The sequence below is a fragment of the Gallus gallus genome, chromosome 2 (assembly GCF_016699485.2).
Source record: "Gallus gallus isolate bGalGal1 chromosome 2, bGalGal1.mat.broiler.GRCg7b, whole genome shotgun sequence".
NCBI classification, from domain to species: domain Eukaryota; kingdom Metazoa; phylum Chordata; class Aves; order Galliformes; family Phasianidae; genus Gallus; species Gallus gallus.
In genome coordinates, this window is record NC_052533.1 from 17,513,910 (window position 1) to 17,528,081 (window position 14,172).

The 14,172-nt window shown below is 38.9% G+C and overlaps 1 protein-coding gene across 6 annotated transcripts in view; it reads left to right on the forward strand.

Annotated features, from left to right (window-relative positions):
* Nucleotides 1-14,172, forward strand: part of PIP4K2A (phosphatidylinositol-5-phosphate 4-kinase type 2 alpha) — a 131,770-nt gene that overhangs the window by 91,233 nt on the left and 26,365 nt on the right. For all 6 annotated transcript variants that reach the window (XM_040680801.1, XM_025147181.2, NM_001030971.2 and 3 more), the window contains exon 4: nt 8,015-8,167. In XM_040680801.1, coding sequence (XP_040536735.1) covers nt 8,015-8,167 — 153 coding nt within the window. The remainder of the gene's footprint in view (nt 1-8,014; nt 8,168-14,172) is intronic.

Sequence of the window (14,172 nt, forward strand, 5' to 3'; positions counted from 1 at the left end):
TTAAATCAATGAGAAGCTGTTAAGCCAGTCAATTTGAAAGATTACTGTTCTTCTACATCTCTCCGTGCTTTATCACCAGAATTTTCCTGCTGCCCTTTTTTTCTGAAGAAGCGCCCTGTCTCAGTGATGGTTTTTATTGGGCTCCCTTTTAAGATTAGTTACATGAAGAATTTGTATTACATCCAACATCGTTCGCACATTCAAGGTTTCTAAAATATAATCTCATCTGTTAAAGCAGCAGTTAGAAAACAATGACATTTACATTAGTTGTGTAGAAGATTAGAATGAGCTAATTAAATTGACCTTTAAATCTCTCCACCCTCTCGGAGGCTGTGGCTAATCCTTGGCCTCCCACTGTGGAGATAAATATCCTTGCTGTGAGCATTTCAAGCGAAGTGGGCAGAGGAAGAAGAGCCTTGCCAGCAGTTTGTATTTGAAGATGAGGGCGCTACTTTGCCAGTTATAAATGCAGCTTGCAATTGAGGAAGGGGGGCAAACCTTTCCTGTACTTCAAGCAGGGCCGAAGGTTCTGCTCCATATGTCTTCTGACAAAAACAATGTGTTTCATTCAGAAGATGTAGCTCCAAATAGCTTAACTTGTTGCTCTTAGAAACAGCCAGCATCACTCTGGAGATTGATCTCAAAATTGGTCTCCCTTTTTTTGCTGTCTTGTGTTGGTAGAACTAGAGTTATCAATTATACAATAATTTCCTTGTTACAGTAGGCTGCTATTTTGGTTGACCAATGCACAAGGTAAAGTACACTTCAAAAAGATAGTGTGCTAAGCGATGCTTTAGCTGGCACCTGGTGACTCCTCTGACAGTGTTTGACTTGATATTTTGTGACACTGTCATTTTCTAAAACACTAATTTTTAGGGGGCTTTATAATCAAAAATTAAAACCATGTGAATAAGAGAGTATTAAATGACAAGAATCAAATGTAATTGTCAATGAGCAATTGACATTTCATGGAGTGGAAACCTGCAAAAGAGGCAAAATCTGTCCAAATAGCAAAGCGTGGTAAATAGGAGGATTTCTTGCAGTAGCACTTGGACCACCACCTGGCATTCTGAGCCTGCCCAAACAGGATGACTTTTAACGTGGTTGGAGAAATAATTATATGGAAGAAAGGGAGCGCATGCTTAGGGACCAAAAGTCTGCCCTTGAGGAGGTAGCAGCTCTGAAAAGGAGCAGAAGGCCAAAGAGAGCAAGAATGTAGCACTAGTGTGAGCTTTCGATGAGGAATAACTCCTCTTTTGGATGGATAAATTGGATGGTGTGAAATAATGCCAGGAAGAATTAGGACTTTTTTGAATGTCTGTTTATTTCATACTTAAAGCTAATATTATATTTAGTGTTGCTGCTGGTCATCTTAAAAAAATGGATGGCAATTTGGATACATAAGAGAGATGGGAAACTGGCATCAAAGCAATTTAAGAACATAGAGAATGCCTTTCAGCATGGGACTTTCAGCAGTACAAGTGATGAACTGCCAGAATAACTGCAGTGGTGAGTCTTTGGCTTTTGAAGGTGGAAAATCCAGACTGTCTTACTGGAAGTTGTTCCTAGACCAAAAGCAAAGATTGGAATTCAGTTTTGGAGAAGCTGGGTGAAGTGGAATGGCTTGTGATGTGCGGTGGTTGTGTTGGCTTCTAGTTTATGAAATTCTCATGAAGGCTCCAGAAGAGCTCATGTGATCTGGAGGGGGTTTTGTTTTGTTTCTAGGATCTTCACAGAATTTTGGATCAGGACCTCTGGAAAGGACGTTTTCCTTACCTACTGTATTTTTACTGTAGGAAGTAAGACAAAACTCCACACAGGAAAACATGCTGATGAAAGAGAGGGGGTCTACAGTAAAACTAAATGAGCTTTTAATTAACTTGCTAAAGAATATGCTGTTTTTAGGTGAAATTATGTTCTAATTTTGGTGGGCTGATTAACATTTTGTATCAAGAACTCCTCGGGAAATGAAGTTCTAGGAAGTGGTGTAGCTTTTACCCATTTCTATGTAAAGCTGTATCTAGATTATTTCGTCAGAAATTAATTGTTTGATATGGGACAAGTTCTTTGTGATGCATACAGAGGACCAGATGAGGATTCCTGGTTGCCCGCAGATTTGCCTGCAGTGCAATGTAGGTGATACTTTTAATATTGATTTATGGTAGGGCTGTGAGACTTCCAGCAGGTGATTTCTCATAGGGAAACCATTTGGGAGAGAGAGGGAGGTGCGCAAAAGGGAAATGTATCTATTAGTGGTATCTCTGAACTTGGCATGCTAAGCGTGTCTTCGAGTTGTATAAGTAATTACACAAGTAATTTAGCATAGTCTTTAAATGACCTCATAAAAGTATTCACATTTCAAAAGTACAAAACCTTCATTCTCCTGAGACCAAAACCAGCAGGCACAAGATTAAAACTTCACAAATTAGAGGTGAACAGGGAATTGGCAGAACACAGACGCTCGGAGCAGGAGGCTTCAGGAGAGCTGCTAAGTGAAGCTGTTAAGTGGAACAGAGCGCGTGTGGCTGGCAGATGTGTTTGTTAGTTGTGAGGGTAAAGACCAAGGAGAGGCTGGAATAGCTGAGAAAATGTGAACAAGGTACTGTGATCCTGTTTTGTTGGAGTTTTGTGCTCGCTAAAGATAGTGCTCTGACATGGTATGGCTAGATAAATTCCCTGCTCTCTCTTCACACAGTGTGCAAGTGAGCAGCAGTGAGTGATGGTAAAAAGGTTGTTAGGATAGTGAACCTGTGTCTTTCAAAGAGTATTTTCGTGTATCTGAGGGATATACTCCCTGTTCTATCTTTGTGGCTCCCAGATCTGTCCTCAGTGAGGAGTGGCTCCTTGCCATCTGCTCATATTCCACTTGATTTTCCCCTAATTAAGAAAGAGAGCCCGAGGGAACTCAATCAGGTGTTAGCCATCATCTATCTCTTCCTGCATCTCCTTCCCCCTCCCTCAGCCCTTCTTGTATTTTCTTTTTGGAAAAGGGAGATACTTAATTTTCATTCTTTGTTTCCTTCCTGATCCTATTTGGAAGCCTCACCTAAGGAGGCGGTTTTCCAGCTGGGCGCCATGGCTGGTCCTGCCTAATGAGTTCACCGCTGAACAGGAAAGCAGAGGAAGCGCCCTGTACTGCTTTTCTTAGGCACATTGAGTCAGCTTTTCTTCCAACCTGTTTGTCCATGGGTGTCAACAGTGCAATTTATTATCCTGTTCTGCTCACTTTTTGCACATAGCATCACTGAAGTTTATCAGTGGTGTTGTGACCAATGTTGCCTCCCAAGACTGTACTGAGTTTGACAGAAGTCTATGCAGTTCATCTGATTATAGTCTCAACTACAGAGCAGTACAGTTCAAATAAATGCATATTTTCAGTCTAATCACCACTACAACATGACTTTCTTGTTATTGTCTGCATTAAGATAAAGGTGATTCTCTTAAAAACTGAGCTTAGACAAACCCAAAATAAGTCTAACTCTTGTCCTTCTCTAGGTATATCTTACAGGACTAATATATAATTCCAAAAGAGAAAATTCCACAATTTGTCCACACTTTATGGTAGACAGTGTGTACCAGAGGTCACGTGTGGTGCTACTGATATTTCTGTCTGAGATTTCTTACCAGTTGTGGGTTTAACCAGTGGCTGTGCATCAGAGAGGCTTACATGGGACGTTGTTGGCCAGCTTGTTTGCTAACTTACAAGAGATGCAATTTCCAGCAAAGTACTCTTCCGCTTCTAATAGATGTGCTATTCATTTGTTAGTATTTGGCAGGGTTGAATCGGGTTCAAAATGTTTTGATATACATAGAACATAGAACAGTGTTGAGTCAGTCAGGTAAGTTAGATTCACCTACATAAAATGGGAGGATGATAGTGTTTTAAAAGTATTTTTAAGTAGCCATATCATTTCCACTTTGAATCCCTTGACGTCTTCTGGTTTTATCTTTTGCTCATTAATTTACTTACTAATAATTTATCAAGTGCAGACCAAATTGCTGTCATCTTTTTAAAGATTCTTTGTTGTGATGATCATGCTACTATACTGTGTATTTTATTGAAGACTGATTTCTCATTATAAAGGAGTAAAATTAGAATAGCTGAAAGGTAGGATGTTTTGCATGATACATGGAAGCTTTGCTTTTGAAGGGATTTGAACTTTCCTCTATTCACAGAAGTCGGTGTGAAACATGACTAATAAAGTTGTCCACAGACAAAACTGAGCCATATATTATCAGCACAAGAAAGTAATAATACAATTACTATTATTCAGCCCCACATAATGGCATTGGTTTTAATTTTTCAGCTTTATAACATGTACTTGTTAATTAAATTTATGCATGCATCAAAGGAATGCACAGCAATTATTAATCATTATCAATCATTAATCTTAAACATTGTTCGTGTCCCACCTTCTTCCAGTGTTCAGATGAGCTATATTCTGTATCTGAAGAGAGCATTGTATTGAGAGTTACTACAGGAATGGAGAGTTAGTAAAAACAAAGTGTCAAAGATTTTAATTAAATGGGTTTTCTTATCTTAAACATGTTTAATGTTTAAACATCTGATCTTTAATTCATTAATAGAGTTGGAGTGTTGTAGGGAAGGCATCTGAGTTACCTGTGCATGTATAGAATTGTGCTGCTTGGTACAATGTTGTTTGGTTTGTTCTAACAAATTAATTATGTACACAGTAAAATGATAGTTACATGCATTCTTAATTAAACTTGATATAGATAACTAGAAAGAAAATAGCCATCTACTCAAAAATAAATGCATCACCATTTCTGACCTATTAAAGCATTGAGAAGCTGTAGATTGTGTACTAAATAATTATCTACAGATATATTATATTTTCTTGTTAGCAACATATTCGACATGATAGCTGTATTTGCAAATTAACTTGTCACTATAGTTGGCAATCAGGCGGAATTCATTTCCATTAAAAAAACAACCATTGCAGGAAAAGACAAGGATCAGTTAAAACTAAGTGACTTAATGAGGTTTCATCCAGTTGATTTAAAATATGGCTAAATTTATTAATTTATGTTTAAATTGGACTAGCTTCTGTTTTTTTTTTTTCTGGCTGGCTGGATTGTAATGAAAGAAGCATGATAAGGAATACTAGTTAATTCATTCCCTTATTCTTTCAGCTGTCATTTCTTTTAAGGCAAAATTTCTTACTGCTTATGTTGTGTGTGCTTTTAAATGCATCGAGTACCACATTCCAACAGGAAGTATTATAAAAAAAGAAGAATCAAAATAAATATGTCGGTTTTAAGGGGTTTCTCTATTAATATATATATCCTAGAAATTCCTGGTTAAGAATGGGATGAATGGAGGTTATGTTTGCAGGAATACTGTACCTGAAAAGCAGGAACATCTTTATTTTAAGACCTAACACTTGGATGAGTGCAAGTAGTGCTTGTCAAGACCAAAGAGACACTTTCTAAACGAGAGAAGGATTGTAAGAATAGCACTGATGATGTCTGAAGTAAAAATGCCTTATTGGGCACAGAATTGTTGACAGAGCTTCAGCATACCGGAAGTCCAGAGCAGCATTTCCTGTGTGCTGCATCTCGGTCGTGACGCTGCCATCCATACTGAGCTTCAGAGACACTTTGGGAAGCCGGCTGCCTCTGCTTGTATCAAAACCACTCAGGTTTTTCATTCTAAGTGAGCACTCACAGATAGGAATTTCACTCAAATCTGACAGGTCTTTTGGTGAAGTGTTAAAATGTGCCTCAGGAGCCTTTGACATTTTGGACAATAATGCTAGTCCAGGTCCTCCGTATTATCTTCCCTCTTTCCTTCCTCCATCTGAGGTTCCTTGGCAGACTGACAAGTGTACTTTTGAGCAATTTTTTATAGCACAACAACTTAAGGTTCCCCTCAGGTTAATTGCTTTCAAGATTTATACCACATGGCTTACAGTTTAAAGGCTAGGGATCTCTGGGAGCAATACGTTCAGAAATGTGTGGTTACTGACGAACAGTTTAGCTTTATTGGAACAGTTAACCTCAGAATAATGCACCTTTTTCTGCTGGGAACAATAACAAATAATTACCCAGTAGCCTTTATTATTGCTAACTGAATTATAGCCTAATAATTTAGCAGTAGTTCAGTTCACTGGATACACTGATGATTACCCATGCTTCAGCTTTTCTCAAAACTATGAATAATTATGATGTTTCGTCATATTTTCTGGAGTTTGTGGTGATAGTAACTGAATCTGCATTGCATCTGAAAACTTTCTGTGATCAGTTTGTCATTTAGAACCATTACATATAGGCCCAGGAAATAAAGTCCAGTTCTGACTGTAGAACATAGAAGGTTTCAGTGGAGGAGGATTTTGAAGACTAACTCAATATATGATTCAATTTTAAAATTAATGGAGTTCTGATATGAAGTGTAGTATTAAGAAAATTCAGTCCATTTATGGTATGTGTTCTCTTGGGTAGACACTGTCAGTACATAAAAAATACTTCAGTGATGGAGTGGTGGGAAATGAATTAGAATAGGGAACATCTGGAAACAGGTATGGAAAACTTAAATTCCCGTAGCAGTTCAGTGTATGCAGTACTTGCATCTGTTAAAGTTGGCTGACAAAAGCCAGTGCAGATCAGGAACTGAGTCTTTGGTGGTTGTCCCAGAAACTCTGTTCTGATCAGTCTAGGAAAAGTATTCATTTATAAGCATTAGGGAGGCATCCACCGCATCCTTTGTTTCTTTAGTGAACAGAGAGAATAGCAGAGAATCACATTTTGTCACAGACATCGGTAATGACAGTAATTCATTGAGTGAGTCTAGAAGTGTACAGGGAGAAATCTGCAAAGATTTATTTCTCCTACATGTCATGACAAAGCTTTCCATTGTAATCAGACCTTATAGGGCTGCGTGCTTTTAGGTAATTTACTGTTATTCCTGCTGCTCCTGAGTACTTCAGTTGAACGAAGTAAGCTTGTGCGGAAACATTCTTACCTCATACTAAATTGATTTAAGAAAGCATCCCACGTTTGGGTCAGGATTTAAACATTCAGAATGCTTGTTGAGGTCAGTGGGATTCCTTTATGCAATGAGAAATACGAAGGTGCACGTATGTGCTCAAGCGCCTTCTTAAATGGAGGCTATAGTTGCCCTCATCTCCAGGTTGCAGTTATTACTTAATAATAATTGACAACTGTACTGACTTCTTGGCACTGGGGTTGAACACTTGCCTCAAATGAGTGTGTGCAGCTCCCGCTGGAATTCCTAGAGCTTGTGATCCCAGATCCCTTCGTTGCTGAAGTGAAAGCATAAGCGTGCCTTCAAATAAGGTAAGCAGTATTCTGAGCTGAACACTGCTTAAGTTTCTGGGGCAAAAAAGATTCCCTTGCTAATGTAGAAGCACAAGTAGTCTCAAGCCCCAGTCTAGAAATGGTCACTAATCTCTAGCAGTTTTGTTCATCTGACCATTATACAGTTATTAACTGTTCTTCCCCTCCTGAGCTTGTAGGAAGGCAGATGCATCTGTTTTGCCAAAGAAGGAACTGTACAATAATATCACTTGCTTAACACTAGATATGAAATCATTGGAATAGCTCTGGTACCACAGCTTGGAAATCTAACTCTTAGTTATGTTATTCAGCTAGTCCCTCTGGCTTAAGAACAACTCCTACTGCATTGTAAAATGATACTTCTATTAGGGATGAATCCCTGGTTATTAGGGTGTAGAACAGTGGTTCTTTTGGATTTTAATGACTGTATTTTCTCCACCAAAGCTTGATAACATATATGTAACAAACCACAGTAAATCTTCACTGACTTTTAAATCACTGATGGTTAATGCATTCACCCAAACACTCTTTGGTTCTCAAAATATTTAAAGTGATTACACGCTTGGCAGAGTTCCACTCGGTGAATATTGAAAGATACTTTAAAATAAATGCAAATGTTTTATATTTGTTTTAGATAGAAAATGTTAGAAAAATATATTTGTCTTACAACGCCTATTTTTTTTTAATCAATTCACAGAACTCATTGACAAGAAGTGCACCTCTTGCCAATGATTCCCAAGCACGCAGTGGTGCCCGGTTTCATACGTCTTATGACAAAAGATATATCATCAAAACGATAACAAGTGAAGATGTAGCAGAAATGCACAACATACTGAAGAAATACCATCAGGTAATATGTTACTTCTTACCAGAATGCTCACTCTTTCAGTTCCAGGCTTGTAACTACTTTATTCTGGGCTCATTTGGGGATCTCTGTGTATGAGTGTATGAATGCTGCAGACGACCTCTTTCTTCTTGGTCTAATCATGGAATGTGCTTCACTAATTACAGATTTTAACTAATAAGTGTTTCATTGATGTAAATTTAAAGATTTGGTATAATTGATCTAAAATTCCAGGTATTAAAAAAAAGATCTTGTCAGTGTGCACTTACATAAATCGCTTTTAAGTCAAAAGGGAGCAGGGGCAATCCCTGAAATCAACCTTAACAGTTGTCATGCTGTGTCAGTGTGTGATTTGTATGGATGGTACAGAGGGAAGCAGAACTTGGAAAATACAAGAAACCTTAATAAAAATCAGTGCTAACTTTCTTAGCTCCAGATCCGTTTGAATAAGCTCTAAAGCTGCATAAGCGGGAAGCTTTTAGAAATGATCTAAAATTTGATGCCCGAAGGGGAGTGGGTTTTTTTCCTTCTTTCCATCTTCCTGCTCACCTCTGTGGGTTGGAATTGCAGGTAATGACTTCAGAATGTTCAGGTGTTGGTTTTTTATTGTTTCTGTTGATTTGCCTTGTGATGTTTCATAATGTTCTGATATTACATGCCCTTCAGTAGAAATCACAAACTATGCAGGTTGCTCCAAAAGTAATGCCTCTTATTTGTTTCCATGGAAACTACAACAGTTACGAAGAGCACGATAACACTGTTTGATAGAGCAAATTCTCAGCTACAAAGCACTGTTTTTCAACACAGTCACCACCATTAGCTATGCATTTTTGCAAGCGATGAACAAGAGCCTGCATGCTGTGCTCTTAAGAATCTGCACCAGTGGAGATGGCCCACTGTTTCACAGTTGTTATGATGGCATAGTTACTAGGAAATTGTTGCCCACACAGTCCATCTTTCATCGGCCCTAATGGTTGGAATTCAGAAGTCCCCAAATTGAGACTGTACAGCATGGTAGGACAGTGCAGCCAAGATTGGCAGTGTGCTCCACGGTCTTTGAACTGCTGTGGAGCCTTGCATTATTGTGTTGCAAGAGAAAAGTTGTCTTTTTCTCTGGCCTGACTGAATGTTCAGCTTAGTCAATGGCCTGATGTGTCTCTCAGAGTTGATGGCTTGTTTGGGTTCCAGGAAATCCAGAAGGATTACCCCTTTTTTATCCCAAAAGAAAGTGCACATCACTTTATCTGCTGAAGGCTGTGTCTTCAACTTTTTCTTCTTCACATGCTCCCAACTCATGGAGATGTGATTCAGGAAACTGCCACCTTCAGCCCTGTATTGATTCAACAGGTCCTGACAAACTTGCATATGATGTTCTTTCTGTTCCTGTGTTAGCATTTGGTGGACCCACCTGGCGCAAACTTTGCAGTATTCCAGCATTGCCATTGTTGTTTCCAATGCAGTAAAGCCAATATTTGGCTCTGTACGCAATTCCTAGGTCATAAACCACTGATTCTCACAGATAAGCTTCACACTTCTACATCAGATACCATTTAATGAGACTGCCTCTGTGCTGCCATCTGTTGCACAGCAATAAAATGTAATGGAATACTGCTGGGACTACAGCCATACCACCAACGTCTGCCTCTGACATTGAGGGCCAACATGATAAAATAGGAGGCGTTACTTTCGGAGCACCCCTTGCACATTTTGAAAGCAGCACCATATGAATATAAAGTACCCAGGCCTGATTGTATTTCTTATACTGTTACTTGTGGAACTTTTAAAAGTAAGGAGAGACAGAGGTATGATTTTGGGGTGTTGGGAATTGGACATATTGCCAGCCATCCTCACAGCACTTCTTCCAGCTCCCTTTCTCTCTCCTGCTGTATATTTGAGATCTGTGAGTTCTATTCAAGCTCCAAGTGGTTGTGAAGCCTTCAGTGAGATGGATGTGAGCTCCTTCCTCTCTGCAAGTTGTACGTCTGTTTAAATGAAATGTGAGATGTTCTTATTTTAACAGCAAAATATTGTCACTATCAGAAATCTTCATAAGACCATCTTTTAATTACAGTTTTGCTAATGAGAAAATTTAAACTATTATCTAATTGTAATTTGGGGGTATTAGAATTTTCAAAGTCAACGCTTTAGCTTTGATCTAAAACATTTTTCATCTGTGAAGCCGTGCAGGAAAATTAATGCTCTGGTCCGTTTCTTATTTGGCATTAGAAATTAATGATCCAGATTTCTTTGTGACTGTTAATCCAGCTGACAAGTCATACTGCTTTCCAAAACAGTCATCTCATTTCAAGAGTGTCCATGAAGACAGTGCTAACATGAATGAACTTAACCATTACTGTAATCTTTTATTGTTCGTGCTTCCAAAACATCAGAGTCCATAGTAGGTAGCCTACTAGTAACAATGATTTGCAAGGTATCTGTGGCAGTCATCTTATTTGCCTTCGTGCTGGTATCTGTGTAAGAATGGAAGCATGTGCTTAGGTAGTGTTAGAAACATCTTACACATTATTATGTTAGTAACTCAAATAGATTTGAGTCTGATATCTTTCAGTAGTGCCTCCAAAAGATTCATAAAGATGAGACTGGTATTCCCCTTTGCCTCTGAACTTGAGAGCACTTTACAAATGCCAAGAACTCAAGTACAGAAGCAGTTTAATAATTGGACTTCTAATGAAATAAATTAATTTTGGTGTCTTCAGTAACATGCTGTTAAAAGAATAAAATTGTTCTAATTAATTAAAGAAAATCTAAGCTAAATCCTATGAACTGTGGTGGCGTGGCTGATAACGTGTCCTGTGTTTTACTGCTAGTAGTTGAATGCTTGGTATATTAGGTACAGCAGTTGGTCCTCTCATTTCTCTAGATATTTTTCAGACAAGGAAAGCATATCTTACTATGCTAGACAAAGTCTAGAAAATCCACTGTCCTGGTGAGCAGGTCTTTAAATAATTCTGTTTACCAAGGCATCATACAGGTTGCCCTTAGGCTACACGTGTACTAGAAACCATTCAATGCCAGGTGTCATCCACTGGTACTTACTTGATCTTAACAGTTTAATGTTCCATGCTGTGGTTTTGCTTTGAGCCTACTAGCAGCCTCCCAAATAATTCTGGGCAATTAACTTAGGCATTCACTTATGCAGTTACTATTCCTACTTTGCAGCTGGAACATGGACATCCTGACGTAGAGAAGGGTTTAGTAATTTGGATGTGTGTTCTTCTGTTCCAGTTACAACTTTTTCCAGAACACAGTCCAACTTACAGGTATGGATGTACCTCCATGGCTCCATCAGATGGCAAGACTTTTCAGATACTGCACTGGATACTCCTGTGGAAATCTTTGTCAAAACAGCTTCTCATGTTTTTAGTTTTATTTTGGCATATTCTCTGAGTAATACAGATGCATACGTTCTGATTTACATATGTAGCTTACTGCCTGCTATCTTCCTGAATTGTAGTTGTTGCTGCAGCTGATGAGGCTATTTGCAATCACATACAAAAGTATCACATTTTTAGGGAAGAGTCTGCTCATTAGTTTTCCCTCAGTTTCAGTGCCAGCAGCATTCTTCACATGGGAAAATTTGTGACCAGTTAAATTAGCTCCACATCCCAAATGCGAGTGCATCTGACTAGTTTGGGACTTCAGTGGCATGCTTTTATACAGTGTCCTGTGTCAGACTGCTCTTAGGGCAAACCCAGGTTTGGAAGGCTCAGCTTTCCAAGGACAGGAGCATCCAGACACGTTCAGACCCAGTTATGTAGTGCAGGGATCCTCCTGGGAGGAATAATCTTTGTCAGGCACATGAAGACCACATAGGTGGTATGTGAATTCATGTGAATTTTTAAAGAATGCTTCTGCCATTTCCGTGTCTCGCTTGACAGAGATGTGGTATCCCTAAAGGACCTAACACTGGGTCCTCTATCCATTCTGAAGAGTGACTTTTAAACACTTGGAGTCTTGCACCCTCTTTCATCTGTGCAGGAAGGCAGTAATTATTTTCCAGTTATTTCTGACATGATGATGAACGAAATTTGTACTATTTAAGACAGATCATCTCTTTTATCTTTCCCAGGCTTTTTTTTTTTCCCTCATCTCACGTTTATTCCACAGGCTGAATCTCTGAATGAATTTCATTTGAACAATAATATTTACTCAACAGTGTTCTTACTCATGCTAACAGCTCCAAGCTGATGGAATCCTTCTAGACCTTGAAAGTATCTCTCTCCTCCTCCTTGCTTAGGACCAAACAAGCCTTATCAAATATTTTCCCAGTCTGCCTGAGTTTCTCAGCAATACATACAAGAGGGGTAGCTGTCTTTAAGCAAAGAAGACCAGGTGTCTGGGAGCTACTGGGCTCAGCAGAGAAATGTGGCAGGACAGTATTCCCATGAACGTTTCTGAAATCCAACTCCAAGTAACAGTGATTTTTTGTGAGTCACCAAAAGATAAGACGCGTAGACTGCCACTAGAAAATAGGAATAAAGGTTTGGGTTTTTTGTTTTTGTTTTTTTAATCAGGAATTGGATACGTATAGTCCACAAACCTTTTTTCTGTCCTTTCTCTCTTCGTCTGTCTGAAGTTGTAATACTCTGTTCTTTGGAGCTGAGGAACTGAGGTTATAGTTACACAGTCTGTATACTTAGGTACTTCCAAAAGGAGCAGGAATTGTGTACAGCATGTTAACACTTGTAAGTCTAAAAATATCCAGTGTAGAATGCCTTGTTTTTAATTAACCAAAAGTACGCAGGTTGCTTTGAAAGTAATGTCTCATATTTATTTCTACAGAAACTACAATAATACTATTTGATAAAGCAAATTCTCAACTACAAAATGCCATTTTCAGTGTAGTCACCACCATTAGCTATGTGTTTCCACCAGCAGTGAGCAAGAGCCTGCTTGCCACGCTCATGAAAATCTGCACCAGTGGAGGTGACCCACTGTCACCACTGCTGAAAGCACCACCTCACTGTTCTCACATCCACTGTTTGGTCTCCATAAGCTTTCAGCAGGTGTTGTTTAATATCAATGGGTGTAATTTTTTCTGCATGGAGGAATTCAATTCCACACCTTTGCTTCATATGGCCTTCCATGTCAGACACCATTCAGTCAGACTGCCCCTCTGCTGCCATCTGTCACACGGCAACAAAATGTAATGGGATATTGGTGGGAAGGTTCCACCTCTACTGGCAGTACAACCAGCATCCGCCTGTGATGTTGTGGGTCAACATCATAAAATAGGAGGCATTACTTTCAGAGCAACCCTCGTATAATGGTCATGACTGCATAGCTTAGGGAAACTGGGCTATTTTCAGGAAGAAGATGGCTGGTAACTTAAGAGTGAAAATAAAATAAGTCAGTTTGGCTGAGTTATTAGCTTTCTGTTTTCCAGGCAATGTTGGGTGGGATGTTCCAGAATTAGTCAAGTCACATGCCTCCTTGCTTATTGTACTGTTACTACTTTATAATTTTCTTTTTTAAATGATCAAGAGTGAAAATGAAATTATCAAACTCCAAGCCTATGGCTACAGACTGGAGATGTATAAATAACTGAAACTGAATCAAGTTTGAAGGAATACCAGGAGAAGTTACTATAGAAACAGCGTACAAGTATATATAGCAAATCCAGCTTCAAACTGTTGAATTGTAAGTAGCTGTTCTGACAGCTGTAAATTGTAGTTACTATCCAAAACTGTGAGTTAGACTCTGTTTATCCCATCCAACATGATGCTTGGTTTTTGGTTAGTGGCATTCAGGCCTACAGACTCAGACAGATGGTGAACACTTAAGTCTCAATACTGACGCTTTCTGTCAACTCATCAGATGGGTCTGATGCTTGCAGTACCCCAGTAAGAATACCAGAGCTTGTTATTTTCTTCTTGCAAATCTGAAAAAAAAATCCAGGGGAAAAATAAACAACTGAGCATACCACTTCTGGCCTAAACAAATGGGGGAATAAAGCCTTCCTCCACACTTACAGTTGCAAAACCTATTGT